The sequence below is a fragment of the Podarcis vaucheri genome, assembly GCF_965113315.1.
Source record: "Podarcis vaucheri genome assembly, chromosome: 2".
NCBI classification, from domain to species: domain Eukaryota; kingdom Metazoa; phylum Chordata; class Lepidosauria; order Squamata; family Lacertidae; genus Podarcis; species Podarcis vaucheri.
The window spans coordinates 106,625,541-106,648,814 of NC_138760.1; the positions used below are offsets into that span (position 1 = coordinate 106,625,541).

At 44.3% G+C, this 23,274-nt stretch overlaps 2 protein-coding genes across 3 annotated transcripts in view; one reads left to right on the top strand and one right to left on the bottom strand.

Annotated features, from left to right (window-relative positions):
• The window catches only part of PRICKLE2 (prickle planar cell polarity protein 2), a 261,611-nt gene extending 244,937 nt beyond the window's left edge, over window positions 1-16,674 (top strand). For both annotated transcript variants that reach the window (XM_082209424.1, XM_082209425.1), the window contains one exon: window positions 14,963-16,674. In XM_082209424.1, coding sequence (XP_082065550.1) covers window positions 14,963-15,831 — 869 coding nt within the window. In that variant the 3' untranslated portion in view covers window positions 15,832-16,674. The remainder of the gene's footprint in view (window positions 1-14,962) is intronic.
• LOC309525153 (uncharacterized protein C3orf49) overlaps window positions 1-23,274 on the bottom strand; it is a 254,711-nt gene that overhangs the window by 47,683 nt on the left and 183,754 nt on the right. The gene's annotated exons all lie outside the window — the stretch shown is intronic.

A 23,274-nucleotide genomic window follows, 5' to 3' on the forward strand; every position in this document is an offset into this window, starting at 1 on the left:
TTGAAAATAAAGGATCAGCAGCCTCACCTGTCCTGGGGACAGTCTACAGGATTTCTAACAATCTGGGATAGCAGCAGGAAACGGTGCTGGAATAAGGGAATTTCCTGCAAAAAAAAGGGGAAGATTGACAGCAATGCTTGGAGGTGGACCTCAGTGAACGATGGGGTAGCTGAATGAATGAAGGCTGAATGATGGGGGGTGGAGACTCTCCTTCAGGTATACTGGGCTTTACAGGTCAGCACCAACACTTTGAATTATGCTCGGAAACTTCATAAGGATAGAACTGAGATGTTGCTTCAGCACAAGGCCTCCTCAGACTGAGCTTTGAAACAGAAGCAGTTGGCTCTGTCTCAGTAGCTGGCTCTGCCTTCACTCAGAGGGGGGCTCTTGTTTAAAGGGAGCCATCCTGCTTTAGCAGTCATTTGATCCAACGGAGTAGGGAAGAATAGGGCAGGGTTGAGGAACCTCCTGGCCAAATTTGGCCCAGCGTAGGCCTCAGGAGGCTGTTTTCTCCAGACCACTCTCATCTCCCCTCACCAGATGCCATATGAGGCATGAGTTGCAGAAGTAGGTAGGGTGGATCCCTTCCGCAGGAACTCAGTGACACAACTGATCCCTTTAGAAAGCATAATTTCTAATGATTCGTTTACAACTTTGAGAGAGGGTTTTCACCCACCCACACAAATGTGCCGAAAAAGCATTCAGCCAAGCGCCAGCAGACTCCTTTGCTTCCGTTGCACCACGTATGTCAGTGTCCGATGATCCGTACATCCATCCCTGTCTTAATTTTCAGCCCATTTAGGTGAGCAGAACCATTGCTTACATAGAATCATAGAATCATAGAGTTGGAAGAGACCACAAGGGCCATCGAGTCCAACCCCCTGCCAAGCAGGAAACACCATCAGAGCACTCCTGACATATGGTTGTCAAGCCTCTGCTTAAAGACCTCCAAAGTAGGAGACTCCACCACACTCCTTGGCAGCAAATTCCACTGTCGAACAGCTCTTACTGTCAGGAAGTTCTTCCTAATGTTTAGGTGGATTCTTCTTTCTTGTAGTTTGAATCCATTGCTCCATGTGCGCTTCTCTGGAGCAGCAGAAAACAACCTTTCTCCCTCCTCCAGCGGACATCCCTCTGTGAGGGACAAAGATACATTCAGCGGACATCCCTCTGTGAGGGACAAAGATAGGACTGCCTCAGTGCTGGCATTTCTGTGTGCAGAGTTTGGAAGTGCCAAAGCAAGGAGAGTTCTCAGTCCATTGCAAATCTCCGTAAAGCTCCATCATCATAACGACAGGTGCTAGACAGCCAATGAATAGGCCTGTCTCTTAAGCTGAAGGGATACAAATGAATGTTACATCAGTTTTAAAGCCCTTCACCAAGGCCTTGGAAATTCACAGGAACTCATGCAAAACAGCAACCTGTTGCCTGTGATTTGAACCCCACATGCATTGGCATCCACTTGGGAACTGGGGCGAGGGTGCAAATGGCAGTACTCAGTTGACCAAGCAACTGGAGGTAACAACCACCTCTCCATGTAGTTATAACCAGTGTTTTTTTCCTGGGGGGATGCAGGGGTACGCATACCCCTAAACATTTTGTGAATCTAAGTTTGGCCTTGTTGAGGGGCAGTATGTCAATATGAGTAAGAAAATGAGAGTCTCCCTAAACATTTTATTTTTTTAAGAAAAAAAGCACTGGTTATAACAGTGCAGAAGTAAGGTACAGAGGGACTAAATGCAGTAGAGACATGCTTAAAGTCCATTGTATTTGTTGTTTGTTTCCTTGCTGTGCCTGTGTGTTTGTATAGCTCTTTAAGCAAGTCGGGCACAGCTGGCCAGCTTTCTGTACTAAGTAAAGCAAATGACATTGATGATCCTTTATGTTATTCTACCATTCCTCCTGCATTCCTTTCCTCTCAGCTGTGTACTTCTGTAGCTCTGTGCCTACAACCTGCTTCTCCCCATCCACCACCCCCATAATAATAATTTATAATAATAATTTACTACTTGTACACCTCAACCACGTAAGGAAGTCGTACCTGGTTTTGGAACAGCTTAGTTCCCGAACGTTTTGCCTCCCGGATGCCGCAAACCTGGAAGTGACTGTTCCGGTTTGCAAACTATTTTTGGAAGTCGAACGTCCAACGGGGCTTCTGCGGCTTCAGATTGGCTGTAGGAGCTTCCTGCAGCCAATCAGAAGCCATGCTTTGGTTTCCAAATGTCTTGGAATTTAAACGGACTTCCTGAACAGATTCCATTCGACTTCCAAGGTATGACTGTATCTACTTAATAATTCCTGCCAGATAATAAGGAAGGGTTGCATATGGGAAGCACATGACTCCTTTACTGAAACAACTGCATTGGCGTCCAGTTTGCTTTTTGACATAATTCAAAGTGCCGGCGACAACCTTTAAATACCCTAAAAATAGGTTGGGACTGGGTATCTGAAGGACTGTCTTCTCCCACATGCCTGCCTATAGCGGCCATCTTAGGAAGCCCTCCTGTGGCTCCCAGAATTCCCTGAAATATGCTTGGTTTGGATCAGGGAGAGGGCCATTTCCCAGCTCTAGATCCAGTGAAAAGTGGTTGCTCAGCAAGCCACAGGTCTTCGCCTCCTGGTGACCTGCCCCCATGCTTGCTTGCGATTCGCTAATTGAACAAGCGGACAGGATCCATTTCCTAGGCAAGCAAGCTCAGCCTAGAAGCTTTGTTTGCTGCCTAGGAAACTGTCGCTGGGGCTTCCCCGTCAGATCTCAGCAGGAGGGGAGAACATCAGCCTGCAATGGCACCCACCAGACTTCTGAGCTAGATGGACCTGTGCACTGAACTTACAGTGCAATCCTATACATGTCTACTCTGGAGAGCCAGTGTGGTGTAGTGGTTAAGAGCAGTGGACTCGTAATGTGGTGAACCGGGTTCGATTCTCTGCTCCTCCACATGCAGCTGCTGGGTGACCTTGGGCTAGTCACACTTCTCTGAAGTCTCTCAGCCCCACTCACCTCACAGAGTGTTTGTTGTGGGGGAGGAAGGGAAAAGGAGATTGTTAGCCGCTTTGAGACTCCTTTGGGTAGTGATAAAGCGGGATATCAAATCCAAACTCTTCTTCTTCTACTACTCAGAAGAAAGCCCAGTGGAGTTCAAGGGGCATTCCTCCCAAGTTAAGCTTAGTAGCCTTTCCCAATCTAGCAGCCTCCAGACACTTTTGGATTGCAAACTCTCCCCAGCCAGCATGGCAGTTGTGGTGGGAGCAGTAGTCCAAACCATTTGGAGAAGGGCACCATGTTGGGGGAAAGGAGGCTTGCTTGGTACAAAGCAGTTTCATACGGCTTTAAAAGGCATTGTGGCGACCAGTCATTCCCCATAAACATAATGTGCAGAGATGAGACAAGCCATGCCTTGAAAGCATTTGAGTGCTGTCACGAACATGAAAGCCGGACTGAAGAACAATATTGACTCGACTGCCTGTCTGGTTCTCTGACTCTCTCTTGCTTTTTATTCTTCTTGTGGCCCTGTTTTCTTTTAGCTGCTTTCATTTATATAATGGTTCCATTCTCCCCCCCCCCACCCCCCACAAATTCCAAGGTTGCTCTGAAATGAAACGATGCTCTGGTGTAAACAAGTTGCAGGCAGACCCGCTTAGAAAAATTCCTGGGGTAGGATTTCAAATAAATCTTATTTCATGGGGCTTTGGAAAGCACATAGGGACTGCAAAGGAAGTCAGAATCCTGCCACTTCCGGGGTTGGGGGTTGGGAGTGGGGAGGGATGGTGGAAAGAGCCTTCTTGAAGAAAGTCCTTCTCTGGTTGTCTGTTGCCTGCAAAACTATTGTTCTGGGATGCTGCTGAAACCTTGCTTCAGAAGCAGCATGTCACTGTATAGCTGCTCTGTGCCACAGCGAGATACAGCTATGGCTTCACGGTCTTCTTATGGGATTCTTGGAGGCATTTGCTTTCACCTCCTTGGCTGAGCTCCCGTTGCTCGGTCCCAGCTCCTGCCAACCTAGCAATTCGAAAGCACGTCAAAGTGCAAGTAGATAACTAGGTACCGCTCCGGCAGGAAGGTAAACGGCGTTTCTGTGCGCTGCTCTGGTTTGCCAGAAGCAGCTTAGTCATGCTGGCCACATGACCCGGAAGCTGTACGCCAGCTCCCTCGACCAATAAAGTGAGATGAGCGCTGCAACAACAGAGTCGGTCACCACTGGACCTAATGGTCAGGGGTCCCTTTACCATTACTTTACCTGGGATATAGGATGCTAGACTAGATGAACCTTTGATCTGATCCAGGAGAGCTCTTGTGGCCTCTTTTTATTGGAGACTCATGAGACGTCCCAGTTCACTCTTTTATTTGTATGCCACTTTCTCATGGAACTGGCTCACAAAATAACAAACGAATATTAGCAACAATGAAAAATTATCTTGTCTGCAAGTAAATCCCAACAAAAATGAATCCATACGATATTGTATGAAACAGTACAAATAAGGCAACCTAATTCAGCAGCTTGAAACTAAAGAGGAGATGCAAATAGGAGTAGAGATATTTCATCCCCTAATACTACTTTCTCTGTGATGCTGAAGGAAACAAAGGCAGGAGGGAAGCCATTCACAGTGACTGCATCTTCTGGCTTTCTGTAAACTGGTAGGGCTGGAGCAGATTTGCAATCAAAATGCAACCTACAATTACTAGGAAATCTGCTTGGGTCAAGTTACAGATAGGTAGCCGTGTTGGTCTGCCATAGTCAAAATAAAAAAATTCCTTCCAGTAGCACCTTAAAGACCAACTAAGTTAGTTCTTGGTATGAGCTTTCGTGTGCATGCATCTGAAGAAGTGTGCATGCACACGAAAGCTCATACCAAGAACTAACTTAGTTGGTCTTTAAGGTGCTACAGGAAGGAATTTTTTTATTTTGCTTGGGTCAAGTGTGCCTCAGAAGTATATTGCATGGATTTATCCCATGGGTAGGCAAACTAAGGCCAGGAATCAGTGTGTTTTTACATGAGTAGAATGTGTGCTTTATTTAAAATGCATCTCTGGGTTATTTGTGGGGCATAGGAATTTGTTGTTATCTTTTCAAAATATCATCCGTCCCCCCCACAAGGTCTGAGGGACAGTGGACCGGCCCCCTGCTGAAAAAGTATGCTGACCCCTGAATTTTATCCTATACCAGGCTATAATATAGAATTTAACTCAGGAGCAGTGAAATCCATAATTAGGGGTATGGCCATGGGCTCCCAAAGGTTAAGCGGCTGTTTAGAAGATTGCTGTGTCCTGTGCCATCTGGCCAAGTGATCGTCTTTGTGGAAATCTGAATTCTTGCTTGCTCCATTTGCTTTTAAAGCTGGAAATAAGAAATCTCATGGAAACATGCTCCACAAGTCTCAGAAAGGTTTTTGGAAGCATAATACAAGTAGTTAAATTCCTACATTTTACGACTGCGGAGTGTGAGTCAAATGGTGGTTTCATGTCAGTCAAGCTTGATGGAGTTGGTGGTTGAATCAAAAACTGGAACTCCTGCTAATTCTAAAAGTTCTGCTTGCTTTGCACAAGTTCCAGATAGTTCAGACACAAGTTGGGCTGCAACCTTTAATCAGTAAATGAATCAACTTAATCTATAGTTGATTATATTGGCAATCCATGCGGCTAGAAATGTAATTTAGATTTGCCTGCAGTTGTTGTTTTTATGTCAGGTTGGTTCTAGAGCATTACTGTAAAAGTGCATGAAAACAGACAACATGGCTACTCTTAACAATGGGTGGGCCAGATCAGGTGATACCCCATTCCTCTAAGAGTGTTGCTTCATTGTAGTCAGCCCAATTTGCCTTTACTAATTTAACTTACACTCATGTAAATATCTCTTTTTAAAAATAAAATAAACCCCAATCTGTTTGGCTGAATGCAAATTTATTTAGATGTTAATCCTGTAATGGGCTGGTTAAATGAAAATAATAGAAGTCTTATAACTGGTTGACATCTTTAGTGTCATGCACAAATCCATCCTGTCCGCAGTTCTCAGAAGTCCACCCAGTATCCCAGAGTACACCTCCCTGTGAAGGCACTAATGACATAATCTACTCATTCAGCAAACTTTAAACCAGCTAAAAGCTCCTGTCTTTGCCAAGGATGACTTCAAAATAAATGTGGACCAGAATTTCTGTGTTGTCAGATATTTTTAGATGTTCGTATGTCAAAAAACACCTCTCCCAGCATGCTTCAGACTTAACAAGACTGTGCCATGATATCGCGTTTGTAAGATTTTAGGAAAACTTAATTTTAGTTGTAGTCAAGTTAGAAAGTTGGATGACAACTAACAAAGCTAATAAAAGCTAGGGGTGCTTTGTGTGTGTGTGTTTTAATAATAAAAGCCAGTGTGGGGACTCACTATAGTAATAACTAAAGCAGCAATCCAAAATATAGAAAGCCAGCAAAATTTTGCTGGCTTAAGTATGCCAGATCCAAACTCTGTTTAGGAGTGGGAATGCTGGCTGGCTAAAGCCAGGTAGAGGCAAAACAAGCCATTAAAACAGAGTTTGACTTTCACCGCCATCTTTTTTTGTGACTGACTGAGCTGAGCGGAGTTAGGGTTTGCAGGCTGCCATGATCCTCAAACTTTTTAAACAGGGGCCAGTTCACTGTCCCTCAGACACTGTTGGGGGCCGGACTCTAGTTTGAAAAAAATATGAACTAATTCCTATGCACACTGCACATATATTTTTTTTCTTTTTTTGGGGGGGGGGGCTCCAAGAGAGTGGGGCCCTAAGCTATTTTTTAGCTTATACGTAAATCTGGCACTTGTTTGCCTTGCTGCGGTGCACCTGCGGGGTGAAACTAAGAAAAAGGGATTTGGGTGGGTGGGTGTGGCGGTGCCAAGAATGGCGAGAAGGGGATTAACGGAGACCCTGGCAAAAGAAGGAAATGCCCAGATGGCAACAGATATGCAGCAAAGCGCCTCTGCCTGAGTTCATGAAATGCAAAAGCGGCCTTCGGCATGTATATCATGCATTTAAATCTCTCTCTGCTCCGGGCAGCAGGATGTTTGGGGAGGGGGGCGATGGAGACAGGCAGGCTGGGAGAGGAGGGCCATAGGCCCATTAGACAGTGGCGGGTTCAGCAATTGCTGGGCGGGGCGGGTTCAGGACCCTGGCAGGCCAGATTTGGCCCACGGGCTATAATTTGAGGACCCCTGGCCAAGACCAGCAATTTGCAACTGAGAGTCGTGGCACCTTGCAAGATTCTGCTATACCCGGTTGCAAATGCCATCCCCGCAGAAGGTATCTGAAGAAGTGTGCATGCACACGAAAACTTGTACCCAGAACAAACTTAGTTGGTCTCTAAGGTGCTACTGGACATATATTATTATTTTTTATATATTTCAACTGTGTTGAAGACAGCCTAGCTAGGAGGGTTTGGGAAAGTTGCTGTCACCTAGTTTCAACTAGTTTCAGTTCCTTCATTGGCAAAATTGGGTGGCATGGCAACTTTCCTGTTTTAACCATTCGTTTTGAAGCCAAATGGAAAGTAAATGTGATCTACAACTTTGCACTTGGGGATCTTATGACATTGGTTTGTGTTGTTGGCATCCATCCATCTCAAGAGACAATGGAGTACTTTGTGTGTGTGTGAAGGTAATCAGATGACCATTGCTCTAAGTTGGTGTTGACAATGTGTGTTTGGTGCTGCGCAGATGGCAACAATTGCGGGGTTCCTGCCCGTACAGAGAGATAGTTCTTGCGCCGTGTTCTGGTGATGGTGCCTGGAAGCAAAACATTTTGCCCCTTACATACCCCTCCAACCCCAGCCGTTCTCAGGAGAATTTTGCATCTTCCTTGTTCAGCTGCCTTTTCTATCAGGAACAAGGAGCCAGAGGCCGCTGTCATGCCGAGATCTTATGACTTTCTAGCATTTGATCTTAATAAAACGTTCCTGACAAAGTCGGATGCCAAAACCGAGTATCTAGAAAATTATATTTGCAGAAACACATAGAGAGCTGCATTATCTTTCCCTCCCCGCTTCCCCCCTACATAGTTCGCAAAGTCCATAAACTGGATTTGCAGACAGGGGTGCATGTCTTGGGTTCAGAGCGAATGATGAAGAATCTGCAAATGAGTTTGTTCAGAAAGCTTGTTGGAATGGGGCAAAAGACAAAAAGAACAAATGCCAAAATAAACATTTCTGTGTTTGATTTTGAAGGCATTGGAGGGGGGCGTGGGGGAGGGATTCTTTTTCTAATTGAAATAGTTTCTGAGCTCTGTCATCCTGACAGCCTAGGCGTTTCACATCGCTGCCAGAATCAAATCCAACCCTCCAGTAATCAGAGAATCCCATGTGTCTGTTTCCGGGGGGTTAGGGGAGAGAGAGGGAGAGAGCTATAGAAAGCTGTAAAGAGGGACGTTGACCCAGTTCTGGGTATATTTCAGTACACATTCTGGGACGGGCGCTTTGCTTTCTTCTGTGGGAGATCCTGTACTAACAGTCAGTCCTTCCAAGTGCTGACCTCTGCGCTGCTTGACTGCAGGAACTTTTCATAGAACTGATTTTTCTCCGGAACTGCAAGGGGAGGGAGAAGACGGGAAGAGCTAATGAGCGAGCAGACTGACTGTCTGCCTTTCTTCCTGAGGAGGTCTGGTTGGTGATTAAGGTTGGAACTAGATGTTAGGAAGAAACAAGGGGCTGCCATCAAAAATGGCAACCTCATGTCAAGTTGCCTCCTCCTTCTCCCCCTCCAATAGTGTGCAATAATAGCAATCTGTGATGGGCCGATCCTTGTGTTGTACATTTCCTCCGTCTCCAGCAGCTGGGGATGTAAGAAGGCAGCAATTTCCATTCCAGCCTGCGTTCGTCACAGGCAGCGCTTTCTCCGTTCCGCTGCAGTTCAGTTTCTGCCAAGCTATTCGTCTCATGCCTGCTAATTAACAAAACTTAACATTCATCTTGGTGTAAAGAAAATGTCAAAGTTATGTAAAAAGAAGTCATTGATTTTGCATCACTTGTGGGCTTAAAAAACAAAAATGATTTGCCTGATTTCCAACTTGACGGGAGACAAACATGCAAACTACAGCAATTTCTGCTCCCTGCTCCATTTTCACTGGGGTTCTCTCACCAGTAGCAGCCAGTGTTGTGGAGAAGCAGGGACTACAAGGTCTCTGACTACAAGGTCACACTGTTTGTCCAGCCTGAGTCTCCAGATGTCGTTGGGCTGCAAATCCAATCATCATTGACCATTGGCCATGTTTCCAGGTGTTGATAGGACCCAAAGTTAGGGAAGGCTGATCTGGCCCAATATCAATATCTGGCGACAGCACTTCAGAGTCCTTGATATATTTTCACACCACCCACAATCTAATGCTTTTAATCACAGATGCCAGCCATTGAACCTGGAACTCTCCTCCTTGCAAGGCACATGCCCTACCAATGCCTTTTGTTCCTTCCTCTCCCCACATCATAAGTTTCCATGCATTTATTTTCTCACATTATAAACCCTGCTTTTCATCCATCATGGATCCCAAGATGGCATGCATTTTAACCATCCAGGCCCTTAGCAGACCCAATCCCAAACACACTTAGCGTCTTCAGTAATGGGGTGGCAAGACATTGCAGGGTAGAGGAGAGAAGGAAGGATTGCTATGGCAGCTTGTCTGAAGAACACAAGAATTCTCAGGCTGAGGGCCAGGATTCTGTTTCCAACAGAGGCCAGAGAGATTTGCAAGATGGACATGCTATCGCCAGCCAAAATCCTGTACAGGTAAACTCCCTTTGTAAATGGAAGTTCCATTTAGCTGGCCTGTTTTAAAACCGTATTTAATAGTTGCTATTCTCTCTAGCTCCATTCCATGTTGCCATATTGCCCTCCAGGGAGAAAGGCAAATGGCTGACTGGAACATCTCACCACAGGTTCCTCTTTCAAAGGGCTAGCCTTAAAATTGCTGACACCGCCGAGCACAGAGTTCCCCAAAGGTTCCAGACTCGTGCGAGAATTTGGCTTGGACCTGAAAACCCAAACTTTAGCCGCACGGGGCTGCAAGTTTCAGTCAGTCACTCGGTGGGATTAGTCAACTAAAGCTTTAATTGCAGAATTTGAAAGCATGCTAGTTAAGTCACATAACACACTCGCTTTGTCGAACGGATTCTGTTTATTCTCCAAAACGGGGGGGGGGGGGGTGTAAAAAGGATTACCGAGTTCAGACAATGAAAACTCCCAGCTACATCAATGCTTTGTTGAAAGATTTCAGTACTGCTGATGTAATGAACAAGCTTACATGTAGCTCTTGGCTCTGCTATTATTAACAAGTAGGTGTGGTTAAAATCACAGCTGAAGAACGCCAACTGACTAGGGCAGCAGGGAATGTGTTGCTGAGGTGTTGGGAGTGCCTGCTCAGTGCAGGCAAAAATACTGCAAGCGAACAGAGGTTTGCAGTGGAGAGGAAACAGACAATGATTGCTCAGCAAACAAAACAGTGCGGAGAAGGTTACTGGAAGGTAGAAATTTTGAAGCCAGTGCTCTGGCCCTCCAGATGTTGCTAGACTGCAGTTCCCATCACCCCTGGCCATGGACCATTGTCAGCTCAGGCTAATGGAAGAGTCACGCCCTCTCTCTCTTAAAATGTTATCTCATGGAGAGAAACTGTCACCTTATTTCCGGATGCTCAAGGGAAAAGGGCTTTTTTTTTATTGAGATGTTGCAGAATGTAATATATGCAAATTTAATCAGTTAAAAGCCAAACAGTTAATCAGCTAAAAGATCCTGGTTGACAGCCCTGCAATTTATGACCAAAACAATGCCTAATTAATATTTATGCAGCTATTTCAAAGTGAAAAGGTCTTTTTGGATCGTTTCTCGAACACTATTTTCTGCTTTTTAAAGGGATTGGCCTTTTTTCAAGGGAGAATTTGTCTGTGTAACATAACATTTCTTCTTCATGGCTTCAGCTCTGCTAATGTTATGTGGGTGGCTCACCTCAAAGTAAGGCCACATCCTTGCATTTAAAGCACCACTGTGCCACATGAACAGTCACGGCTTCCCACAAAGCATTCTGGGAACTATAGTTTGTTAATAATGTGGAGAGTTGCTAGGAAACCCCCATTCTTCTCATGGTGCTACATTTTTTCAGAGTGGTTTAACAATATATCCATTTTCCCAGGGATATTGAGGCGTTGAGAGGGGAATAAACTAAACTACGGTCCCAGGATGCTTTGGGTGAAGCCATGATTGTTAAAGTGGTTTAATAATGCTTTGAATATATGGTGCTGATGTGGCCTAATAGTCCCACATATAGGAGCTCACCTGATTCTTGTAAAAGGCTATCTAGAAGCACAGAATTGTGAGTCAGAAGCGACTCTATCTTGTCCTGACAACATCCCCAAACAGCGCTTAATCACCATATATTCCCACAGTACCAATTTGCCACTACAGCACTATTTTTCACCACCAACATTTTGTGTGTGGTGGCAGCAGGACCTCCCTAATATCTTCTATGATATCAAAGAATCACAGCAAGCACCTGCTGGGTTCCACAGCTTCGGAAACAAGATGTTAAAAGGTTGTCCCCAACTCTTCCTTCCTTCTTTCCTTGCCACAAAGCAATTCCTCCAAGACCTGTAGGATGAATTCCCATTCCACAAGGGCTATAGTTCGAGAAAGGGAAGCCGGAAAATGTGGGATCAAGCCAAGGTCACCCACTGGCTACACAAGTGAACAGAGGTTTGATCTCACATCTTTCAGATGGCAGCCCGTTAGGTATTTAATAGGCCAGACCTGTGATTACTGTGTGTTGGCATGGCGTTTTCATGTTTATCGCCACAAGTATTGCACAAACATTGCTAGAGTGGATCATGCCTTGTCCCTCATGTGCCTGTGCACTGCTGCCCTCTCCTGGACAGGAACAAAACTGCTCCTCTTCATAATCCGTATCACATACACATTGTACAAAAGGCCTCTTTTCAACTTCCAGTTTCCATGGTGAAAAATCCGAATATGGTATGGACTTGTACTTGTGCCTGTTCTCAGGTCAGGTACGCATTATGGCAAGAATTTTGCAGTGGATCTTCATGCTCCAAATAACTTGCAATTAGCTGGGGGTGGGGCATAAATCCTTCCTATGGTACAAATATAGAACAAGTATATAAAGGTAAAGCCTTTTGCTTGTAAAATGAACAGAAAGCTAAATACCGCCCAACATATTGGGATCTAAGGCTGATTTAGTCAATATCTCCAATAACTCCAGATGTGCTGATATTACCATTCTCAAATCCCTCACACAGTCATACATGCAGTAACCTTTCAAAGCCATTCATTCAGACTTTGCTGCTGTAGCCAAGAACAAGTTTCATCACAGTGGTTGAAAGGAAGGGGGGGGAGACTAGCAATTCAGACGCTTTTGAAACCTATGCTTTCTTCTTAAGCAGATTTTCAAGCTTGTCTTCCAAAGCACAAGAGCTGCAAACCATAAAAAGGTTGAAAGAGAGAATCTGACAAACTTGACCAAACTGTGGACTTACAGAAAATATATTGGAGACTGAGTGCATCACATGGACCATATGACACACCCACACGCCTGTTCTAGAAGCTTCCTATTTCTGTTTTCCATCATGAGTCACCAGAAAGCTCTGATTGCTTTTATGATGTGAACCCTGCACACTTAAAATGGATTAGATGGTTTAAAATTCTGACAAGATTTTTAATCCTTAAAATGAATTTTGCAGATATAGCAAAAGCAACAGGCAAACTAATGGCTATTACTACTTGAATCTTCTTCACTGTAAGGAAATATATTATTTCCTTTTGAAAATCACTTATTTCTTCTCGCATCACATCTGACCAGAAGGTTACATATGTATCTACGTGAGGTAAAACCTGAGGAAATATTATCACTCCCATTGACCAATCTTTACATTTGCATATGAAAATTCTCACGCTGCTTTCTGAAATTTTCAATTTGTACATGGATATTCACAGAAAAGGCTTGTTCTCATGTTGTTGCCTTCCCACCCTCTCATGAAGAAGGAATGCAAAGACGGGCCTCAGATGATGATTGTAGGGTCCACGTTGGTTCCTATGGGGAGAGGTGTTCCTTGAGGTATTGCAGTCCTGAGCTGTTTAAGGCTTTACAGGTCAAAACCAGCACTTTGAATTGGGCCCAGAAACTAATTGGCAGTGCCGTCAGGCCAGGATCAGTGTAATATGCTTAAACTGTCTTGCTCCATTGAGCAACCTGACCACCAAATCATGCACTAGCTGAAGTTTCTAAACCCTCTTCAGGGGCTGCCCAATGTAGAACACATTGCAATAATCTAACCTAGAGGTTATCAGAGCATAGACAACAGAAGTTCAGCTATCCCTGTCCAGATAGGGGTTAATCTGGGCCACCAGCCAAAACTGATGGTAGACACCTCATGCTACTGAGGACACCTGAGCCTCGAGTGACAACAAAGGATCCAGGAGTACCCCTAAGCTACAAACCTGCTCCTTCAGAGGAAGGGGAATCTCCCACCCATATGGTGTAGGGAGTTACCCACTAACACTGTCTCAGTCTTATCTGGATTGAGCTTCAGTTTGTTGGCTCTCATCCAATCCATTACTGAGGCAAGACACTGGTCCAGCACTGCCACTGCCTCACCTGCAGATGTAAAAATAAAATAAAAAGTAGAGTTCTGTGTCATAAGCATATTGCTGACAACATACTCCAAAACTCCAGATAACCCCACTTAGTGGTTTTGTGTAGATGTTAAACAGCATAGTTATGTTTACATAAAAGGTATTTTAAGTTAAGAATTAATTTTCTAGTATGGTGTTAGATTTGGGCTTGTGGTAAGGCTAACTGTTGTCAGGGCTCTGTTTCTGTTTGGATGATGCAAAATTCAGCTGAGTGAATGAAGGAACAAATTATTTTCAGTAGCTTTCAATTACTCAGCTCTGAAGCAACTGTTAGGTGCATTCTGATGAATAAGGAGAGATGTTGGTCATTTTAGTATAATGTTGCTGTCCATTCCAAAAGTTATTTATCTGTGGAATAGGGTTTTTTTTTGGAAGGAAGAATCTCGTTCATATTTTGAATTTTCAGATTGCTGCAAAAAATTCATTTTGGTTTTAGCGTCTTCACGTATGGCCTGAATAATGTGTATTAGTTGGTTGAAAATGCATGAAAATGCAGACAGAAAGCAATAGCAAATAAACATTTATATACAGCCATGGTAAGAGCGGCCAATGAGATGGAACAGAGAGTACCTAGAGGCTGCCATTGCTGATGGGTGTCTGAGGAGGAGGAGGAGAGTTCTTTTGCTCTTTCCAGCAGCTGTCTAAGGCAGCAATGGAATCAAGGGGTTGGCACAAAGTGCAGACTACCTAAATACACCTCCTTTGATGGAGCCCAATGGGGACAGTCACCCAATAGCCCCTGTCCCATCATACCAGTCCCCATCCTTTGCACTGCCTAAGTAATGAAAAATACTCATTAATGTATTAGGTAACGGTAAAGGTACCCCTGACCATTAGGTCCAGTCGTGACCGACTCTAGGGTTGTGGCGCTCATCTAGCTTTATTGGACGAGGGAGCCGGCATAAAGCTTCCGGGTCATGTGGCCAGCATGACTAAGCCGCTCCTGGCGAACCAGAGCAGCACATGGAAATGCCATTTACCTTCCTGCTGGAGCAGTACCTATTTATCTACTTGCACTTTGACGTGCTTTCAAACTTCTAGGTTGGCAGGAGATGGGACTGAGCAATGGGAGCTCACCCCGTCGCGGGGATTCGAACCGCTGACCTTCTGATCGGCAAGTCCTAGGCTCTGTGGTTTAACCCACAGCACCACCCGCGTCCTCAGTAATGTATTACATACACACAATTACACTGCCTTTGTAGAGATACAGCATCACAGGTCAAATAGCCATGTTTGCAGTCCAATACCATTGAAGAAATGAACAGAAACCACAGTCTTTAATTCTTTTTCTTTCCCCTCCCCCTTGTTTCCAAAAGGACTCTCTACGGATGGTGGGGCCAAGCGGCAAGAGCATCTCTCTCGATTTTCCATGCCTGATCTAAGCAAAGATTCTGGAATGAATGTCTCAGAGAAGCTGAGCAACATGGGGACCCTGAATTCCTCCGTCCAGTTCAGGAGTGCCGAGTCTGTCCGGAGCCTACTTTCCGTTCAACAGTACCAAGATATGGAAGCCAACCTGCACGACCTCACTAACCCCATTGGGTACAGGGACACACCGTCCCGTGGAAGGATGCACCAGAGCTTTGACTATGACAGTGGGATGCCGGGGAACAAATTGGCTGGGCAGGAAGGTGCCCGGCATCCCCCCATGAGCGAGCGCACCCCAAGACGAACTAATCTCCGAGATGACGACCGGCGGTATCGCCCCCACAGGCCCCGGCGGTCCAGGCGCTCCCGCTCAGACAATGCCCTTCACCTTGCCAGCGAGCAGAGCTACAAGTTGAAAGAAAGGCCCTCTCTGCGAGCCAGGGAAGACTACGACCAGTTCTTGCAGCAGAGAAGTTGCCGAGAGACGGCAGAGCAGGGCGCACGGAGGAATCTGTATGGCCAGTGTCCAAGGACCGTATCGGACCTTGCTTTGCAGAACCACTTTAGCGAAAGGTGGGGACCCTACTTTGCTGAATACGACTGGTGCTCGACGTGCTCCTCCTCCTCCGAATCTGACAACGAAGGCTACTTCCTCGGGGAACCGATCCCGCAACCCAGCCGCCTCCAGTACGTCACTGGCGAAGAGCTCCTTCACAAATACGGCTCCTACAGCATGCCGAAGTCTTCCACGCTAGGTGGTCGAGGACAGTTACACAGCCGGAAAAGGCAAAAGAGCAAAAACTGTATCATAGCATAACCACGTTGCCCAAGCACAGTGTTGGAGAATGTAACTACTTCATCAACTTGCACTGTTGTAGGTCTTAAAAGTGCTTTTCATTGTAACGGAAATACCTGGCGAGCTGGGAGCTGTAAGAAGGAGGTCATAGACAAGGGTCTATAAATAGTCATAATCGTTGGCATGGTGAATATGTTTTGCACATTTTATTTTGGGGATGGAGGGAGGGATAAAATTTATTTTAGCATGTAATCGTCACAAATTTACCTCCTTCCCACAAGTAGCTGCCACCCACTTAATACACAGTTCACCCTCATCTTTTAAGTTGCCATTGTTTTCTATAACCAGCAGTTAGCTTCTAGTTAATTTTCTCTCTCTTGATTTTTCATTTTCATCACCTGCTTTTGGTCATTCTTCTGCCAGATTGTGTAAGTTATTTCCATGATTCTTCTGTAAATGCAAAGAAAATGAGAGTTTGGAGAAAAATATTTTTGTATTTTGTAATATCAGAGGAATTTCTGTATCTTAGGAGTCCCTGGGAAACTCATGCGTATCCATCATGCTTTTCAGCTAGAGCTAAACAAACAGAGCTTCAGAACCCTTTATCTTTTGCCATCAGATTTTTTTTCTGGATCAGCAAGGCTTTCCTTTCTGCACCTGCTCTAAAAGCAAAAGAGCCTCTTATAAATTCATTAGCTCTTGCAGAGGCCTACAGGGTTGCTTTTAAATAATAATATTAATAATAATAATAATAATCTACTAACACTTGCATTTTATGTTATTCTGTAAAACAAATACAGGTGTCTGTTACCGAAACAAAATAAAAAAATACATTGCTGTTTTTCCAACGACATTTAAGCAAAACCCGTAACCACCAAATGTTTGGAAAAAGAACCCAGGTCTAAGAAGGAAGTTTACATCTATTTGGAGAGGGCTGGAGTCGCTAAAAAAAATAATTCAGCTACTTTTGGGAGGATAGACCAAAACAGTTGTAAATGGTTCAGTTGTGTGGTGTCAGCATGAACTTGTTTTGAGTATAGAATTGTTTTCTGGTGCTCTAGTTTCCTGGCATTTGTTAACTGCTGTTCATTACCAAGAGGTATCTTCAACACTGCCTTCTTCTGAAATTCATAATGAAACGAATACATCCTAATCATGTCAGACTTAAAGCCTACCCTTGGGAGATAATCACTTCAAACCCATTACGAAGGCAGTTTGAAGGGCCTATCCTCAGGGTAGAATGGAGTCCATTCTTTGGAAGTAGAACAAAGCAACAACAGCTTCAACATGGTAGTTATATACATAGGGCTCAAAGTGTACTGTGTGCTATGGTGGATGTGATTTTTTTCTCTGTATGCTTTAAACAATTGGGAGATTGACACCCAGATGTGTTCTATATTGTTTTCAGATGAGACAGCGGGAAAGAAGGAAATTCTTTTTTTCTTTTTTTCCCTTTTGGTTGTTGTACAGGGCTGTAAAACGGGTTTCAGTAGACCCCCAGCTAAATAGGATCTTGCCAGCTTACACCACCTGTGGAGAACTGGGTGGCTCTGTTAGAACAAGAGTCAATGGGAATAGATGGCAAAACCCAAATTGGTGTGAGGGGAATGGGGCAGACAAACAAACAGACAGGTGTGGGAGCCCTGACTCTCCAGTTGGACCTAAGAAATGGGGTCTTTGGGCCTGCTCCAGCTCCACTGTGGAACAGGCCTTGGATCAATGTACATGTAGCGCTGAGGGAACAGATGGCCTTGCCTATTGGAAAGCAGTGACTTGGAAGGAAATCTCAGATACGGATGTATCCATAGCACAGCTAAGAATCTTTTTGTTGTGCATAAGGAGAATGTGATAATTATGATTTTTTTTTTTCACACAAAAAAAATAAAGAAAGAAAAAGAAACAAGGTGATGTATAAAAAGAAAGACTTTCTTGGCTTCAATGAATGAACATATTGGCCCAAACTGAAAATATATTGGTGTGTGTTTTTTACAGTAGATTCTATTCGCTGTCATCTCATTAGGGGGTATATGTTTATTTCCTTTTGACTCATTTTATGCTCAGTGGAATAGAACCCACAGTGTCTGTTATCATTCTGATGTGCCCCATTGACATCTCACAAGAAGACAGTTCCCAATGCATTTCAATGCAGCTGAAGCACACAAAGCTGTCCATGACATATAAGAGAGCAAGGGAACTTGTGTGGGCTGCAGGTTCACCTCATAACCCCTGGATCTTGGGAATGGCAGTACAGTCTGCAGTAATCATTTGACTTACACTCACAAGTGGAAACATCCCATTTTGTCTATCACACATTGTTAACTAGCCATGGTTTGTACAAACTGCCACTTCCTGTGTTGCCTTTTCACTTATTGGACAGAACCATGATGACCATGTTAACACCTTAAATGGATTAGAAATGGTAGACATAAATGGGAAATTTAGAGGGGAGGGAAACCTAGATATGGTTTACTAAATGTATGAGCATGATTCATTTAGGCTGGGGTGGACGCTGTGGCCCTACAGACATTGGTGGACCCCAGATCTCATTTTCCCTGACCCTTGGGCATGCTGGCTGGGGCTGAAAGGGGTTGGCAGTCCAACGACACCTGAAGAACCACCCCTGATTTATGCCCTGGTCAAATCAATCAGTTCTTAGGTTTGTTTTAAGGTATTAGGGCACCAAGAAGTTGGCATATTACATCTTAGGCCCAAAGCAACTAATGTGACTGAACCTCCTAGAAAACAATGAGACTAGTACTACTACTATTAGCACAAAATTTTATTTATGAAATATTTTATATGAAAAATTCAGCCTGCATTGAACTGTACTACAGGTACCTATCCTAGCTACATTTTATGCATTTGTTATTTAAATGACCATTTTAATAATAAGATCTTTAAAAATGCAGTTTATCAAGGTGTGACTCAGTCAGACATGATTTGAGGATTGCTGTCTATAAAGCTGCAATTCTCTGCCTGCTTACCTGGGAGCAAACCCGTTGAACTCAACAGGACTTGCTTCTGAGTAAACATGCATAGCACACATATCTTTAATGTGCCGTTTTCAGATAACCAAAGGAATGGTTTGTACTTTGGAGGGAGTTGCATATGCATAATACCTTTATCGGTAGTCCATAATTGCCAATAATTACATATAATTACTTCTTGAAATTACATACAGATTGTTAATTGGGGACAGATCGTTAACTGGTGTTAATCAGCATATTCCAGAGAGGTGTAGAGATTCATGGTGATGCATCGAGGAGAGGAAAAACACGCATGTGCTGAATTTGACAACCGTCACTCTCTGATGCACTGGTGAAACCCCCCAAATACCAAATGTAAGCCTGTGATTTCACCCTTAACTTCATAAAAGTTTCTATAGCAATTTTAGAGGTTAATGGCATCAGTCAAAGGAAGAAGGAAGCAGCCAAGAGTTGGCAACATGTTGAATCCTTTATCTGTCCGAAGAACAGATTAAGATGTGCGAGTTGGCAAGTGGAAACAATTTACTACTGCCATGGGTAGCTCAACAGCAGATACTATTGCGTGGGCAAAGGCTGCATATAGTCTTAATATTCTGTGAAGCCAGGCTAAGCCAACAGTTCAGTTCTGCACATGCCTCTTGAGAAGTAAGTTTTACTGAGTTTCAACAGGAACTACTACCAGATAAGCATATAGTGCAGCCTACCGAACACATTAAGACTCCCAAGTAATGGTGCCATGGTTGGTCAACAAGATGTATAATGCTGTTTATATGAAGCCCAAACAGACTGGCTGGTCAAGTGAATTCAGAAGGCCAGGGCAGCTACCTTTGACAGGGCAAGTCAGTCCCTGAGTGTGGGCCAGTTGTGGGTCATTATAATCAAGTCACCTTATCAGAAAACCACCTAAACGAGTGTTTGTCTCTCTCTCTCTCACTTTGTGTGTGTGTGTGTGTGTGTGTGTGTGTGATCATTAATCCTGCACACATTATCCATCTACACATACCATCTTTCCTGCTCCTATTTGGCGCAATTGGCTGTTGCCATGAGATCAAGTCCACATAAGTCCATTGATTAAAAGCATGGATTAAAAGACAATGTGAATGGAAGAAGAAGCCTTTATGCCATCCTTGCCTGGAGGATGAAGCCAGTCATAGAAAGGTCTAATGAATTCCTCCAGGCTTATGATAAATACTACAGGTGAATCACTGGTGTTAATGAATTGGATCCCAAACAACAGGAAGCTAAAGCAAACCACACCCACATTTTTGGTCCATCTGTACTCTACAGACAAAACTGAGGGTTGGCTCCTGTTAGAAAGAGTCCGCGATCAAAACAAGATGAAAGCAGGAACATCTGGACATGCTTTTATTGCAGGAAGCCCCTTCAATGGAAAGGGTTTGCAGAAAAAGAATCATAAGGCAGCAGGGGCTTGAAGAGAGCAATTTAGTGCACTGGGGTCATCAAAATGCAGGGAGTTGTGATAATCGCAGCTAAGAAAATGACTGTATGTCGTAACAGAAGAAAGTCTCTTGGTGGCAGGCAGGTATTGTAATAGGCAGTTTGTAAGGAGAGACGCGGGTGGCACTGTGGGTTAAACCACAGAGCCTAGGACTTGCTGATCAGAAGGTCGGCAGTTCAAATCTCCCATTGCTCGGTCCCAGCTCCTGCCAACCTAGCAGTTTGAAAGCACATCAAAGTGCAAGTAGATAAATAGGCAGGAAGGTAAACGGCGTTTCCGTGTGCTGCTCTGGTTGGCCAGAAGCGGCTTAGTCATGCTGGCCACATGACCCGGAAGCTGTACGTTGGCTCCCTCGGCCAATAAAGCGAGATGAGCGCCGCAACCCCAGAGTCGGTCACGACTGGACCTAGTGGTCAGGGGTCCCTTTACCTTTAAGGAGAGCCAATAACAGTAGCTTTTGTTTACTTGCCCAGTGAGGCTCTGTGTTATTTTCTCAGGGAAACGATTAACAAAGTAGAGAACTTCAAACAAGGGGTGGTAATCCCTGGAAGTGGAGACTTAAATGATGCAAAGGACACTAACAAGGGCACAAGAATAAAATAAGTAATAAATGTTGGAAATGTATAGAAAAAGAAGGATAATTTTATCACAAGTGGTGGGAATGTAAGAAAGTGAAAAGCTTCTGGGAAATGATATACAATGAGATGAAAAATATGTTGAAACATACATTTGGGGGGGGAAACAGAAGTATTTTTACTTGGCATTGTAGGGGAGTATATTAACAGACAGGATAGTAAATTGTTTTTATATAAAGAGGGGTGGGATAGCCCAGGCACAGGTTCCCTCTAAAATAGCCAAAGTTATTGCAGATCGTGGTCTTGTTAACAGAGAATCATAGAATGGTAGAGTTGGAAAGGACCCAAGGACCATCTTGTCCTACAATGCAGGAATCTCAGGTAAGGCACCCATGACAGATGGCCACCCAACCTCTGCTTTAAAACCTCCAAGGAAGAAGAGTCCACAACCTCCTGAGGAAGACCATTCCGCTGTCAAACAGCTCTTAGTGAGGGTGCATAGAATCATAGAATCATAGAATCATAGAATCATAGAGTTGGAAGAGACCACAAGGGCCATCGAGTCCAACCCCCTGCCAAGCAGGAAACACCATCAGAGCACTCCTGACATATGGTTGTCAAGCCTCTGCTTAAAGACCTCCAAAGTAGGAGACTCCACCACACTCCTTGGCAGCAAATTCCACTGTCGAACAGCTCTTACTGTCAGGAAGTTCTTCCTAATGTTTAGGTGGAATCTTCTTTCTTGTAGTTTGGATCCATTGCTCCGTGTCCGCTTCTCCAGAGCAGCAGAAAACAACCTTTTTCCCTCCTCTATGTGACATCCTTTTATATATTTGAACATGGCTATCATATCACCCCTTAACCTCCTCTTCTCCAGGCTAAACATGCCCAGCTCCCTTAGCCGTTCCTCATAAGGCATCGTTTCCAGGCCCTTGACCATTTTGGTTGCCCTCCTCTGGACACGTTCCAGTTTGTCAGTGTCCTTCTTGAATTGTGGTGCCCAGAACCTGACACAGTACTCCAGGTGTGGTCTGACCAGAGCAGAATACAGTGGCACTATTACTTCCCTTGATCTAGATGCTATACTCCTATTGATGCAGCCCAGAATTGCATTGGCTTTTTTAGCTGCCGCGTCACACTGTTGGCTCATGTCAAGTTTGTGGTCAACCAAGACTCCTAGATCCTTTTCACATGTACTGCTCTCAAGCCAGGTGTCACCCATCTTGTATTTGTGCCTCTCATTTTTTTTGCCCAAGTGCAATACTTTACATTTCTCCCTGTTAAAATTCATCTTGTTTGTTTTTGCCCAGTTCTCTAATCTGTCAAGGTCGTTTTGAAGTGTGATCCTGTCCTCTGGGGTGTTAGCCACCCCTCCCAGTTTGGTGTCATCTGCAAATTTGATCAGGATGCCCTTGAGTCCATCATCCAAGTTGTTGATAAAGATGTTGAATAAGACCGGGCCCAAGACAGAACCCTGTGGCACCCCACTAGTCACTCTTCTCCAGGATGAAGAGGAACCATTGATGAGCACCCTTTGGGTTCGGTCAGTCAGCCAGTTACAAATCCACTGAGTGGTAGCATAGTCAAGACCGCATTTTACCAGCTTCTTTACAAGAATATCATGGGGCACCTTGTCAAATGCCTTGCTGAAATCAAGGTAGGCTACATCCACTGCGTTCCCTTCATCTACCAGGCTTGTAATTCTGTCAAAAAATGAGATCAGGTTAGTCTGACATAACTTATTTTTCAGAAATCCATGCTGACTATTGGTGATCACAGCATTCCTTTCTAGGTGCTCACAGACTGTTTGCTTAATGATCTGCTCCAGAATCTTCCCTGGTATTGATGTCAGACTGACTGGGCGGTAATTATTTGGGTCCTCTCTTTTCCCCTTTTTGAAAATAGGGACAACATTTGCCCTCCTCCAGTCTGCCGGGACTTCGCCTGTTCTCCAGGAATTCTCAAAGATGACTGCCAGTGGTTCTGAGATCACATCTGCCAGTTCTTTTAATACTCTTGGATGCAGTTCATCTGGCCCTGGAGACTTGAATACATCTAAACTAGCCAAATATTCTTGTACTATCTCCTTAGTTATTCTGGGCTGTGTTTCCTTTGCTGAATCATTTGCTCCAAATTCTTCAGGTCGGGCATTGTTTTCTTTATCGGAGAAGACTGAGGCAAAGAAGGCATTGAGGAGTTCAGCCCTTTCTTTGTCCCCTGTTTGCATTTCACCATCTTCTCCTCTGAGTGACCCCATTGTTTCTTTGTTCTTCCTTTTGCTACGAACATACCCATAAAAGCCTTTTTTGTTGCTTTTAACCTCTCTAGCAAGCCTGAGTTCATTCTGTGCTTTAGCTTTTCTGACTTTGTGTCTACACGTGCTGGCTATTTGTTTGAATTCCTCTTTGGTGGTTTCCCCCCTTTTCCATTTTTTGTACACATC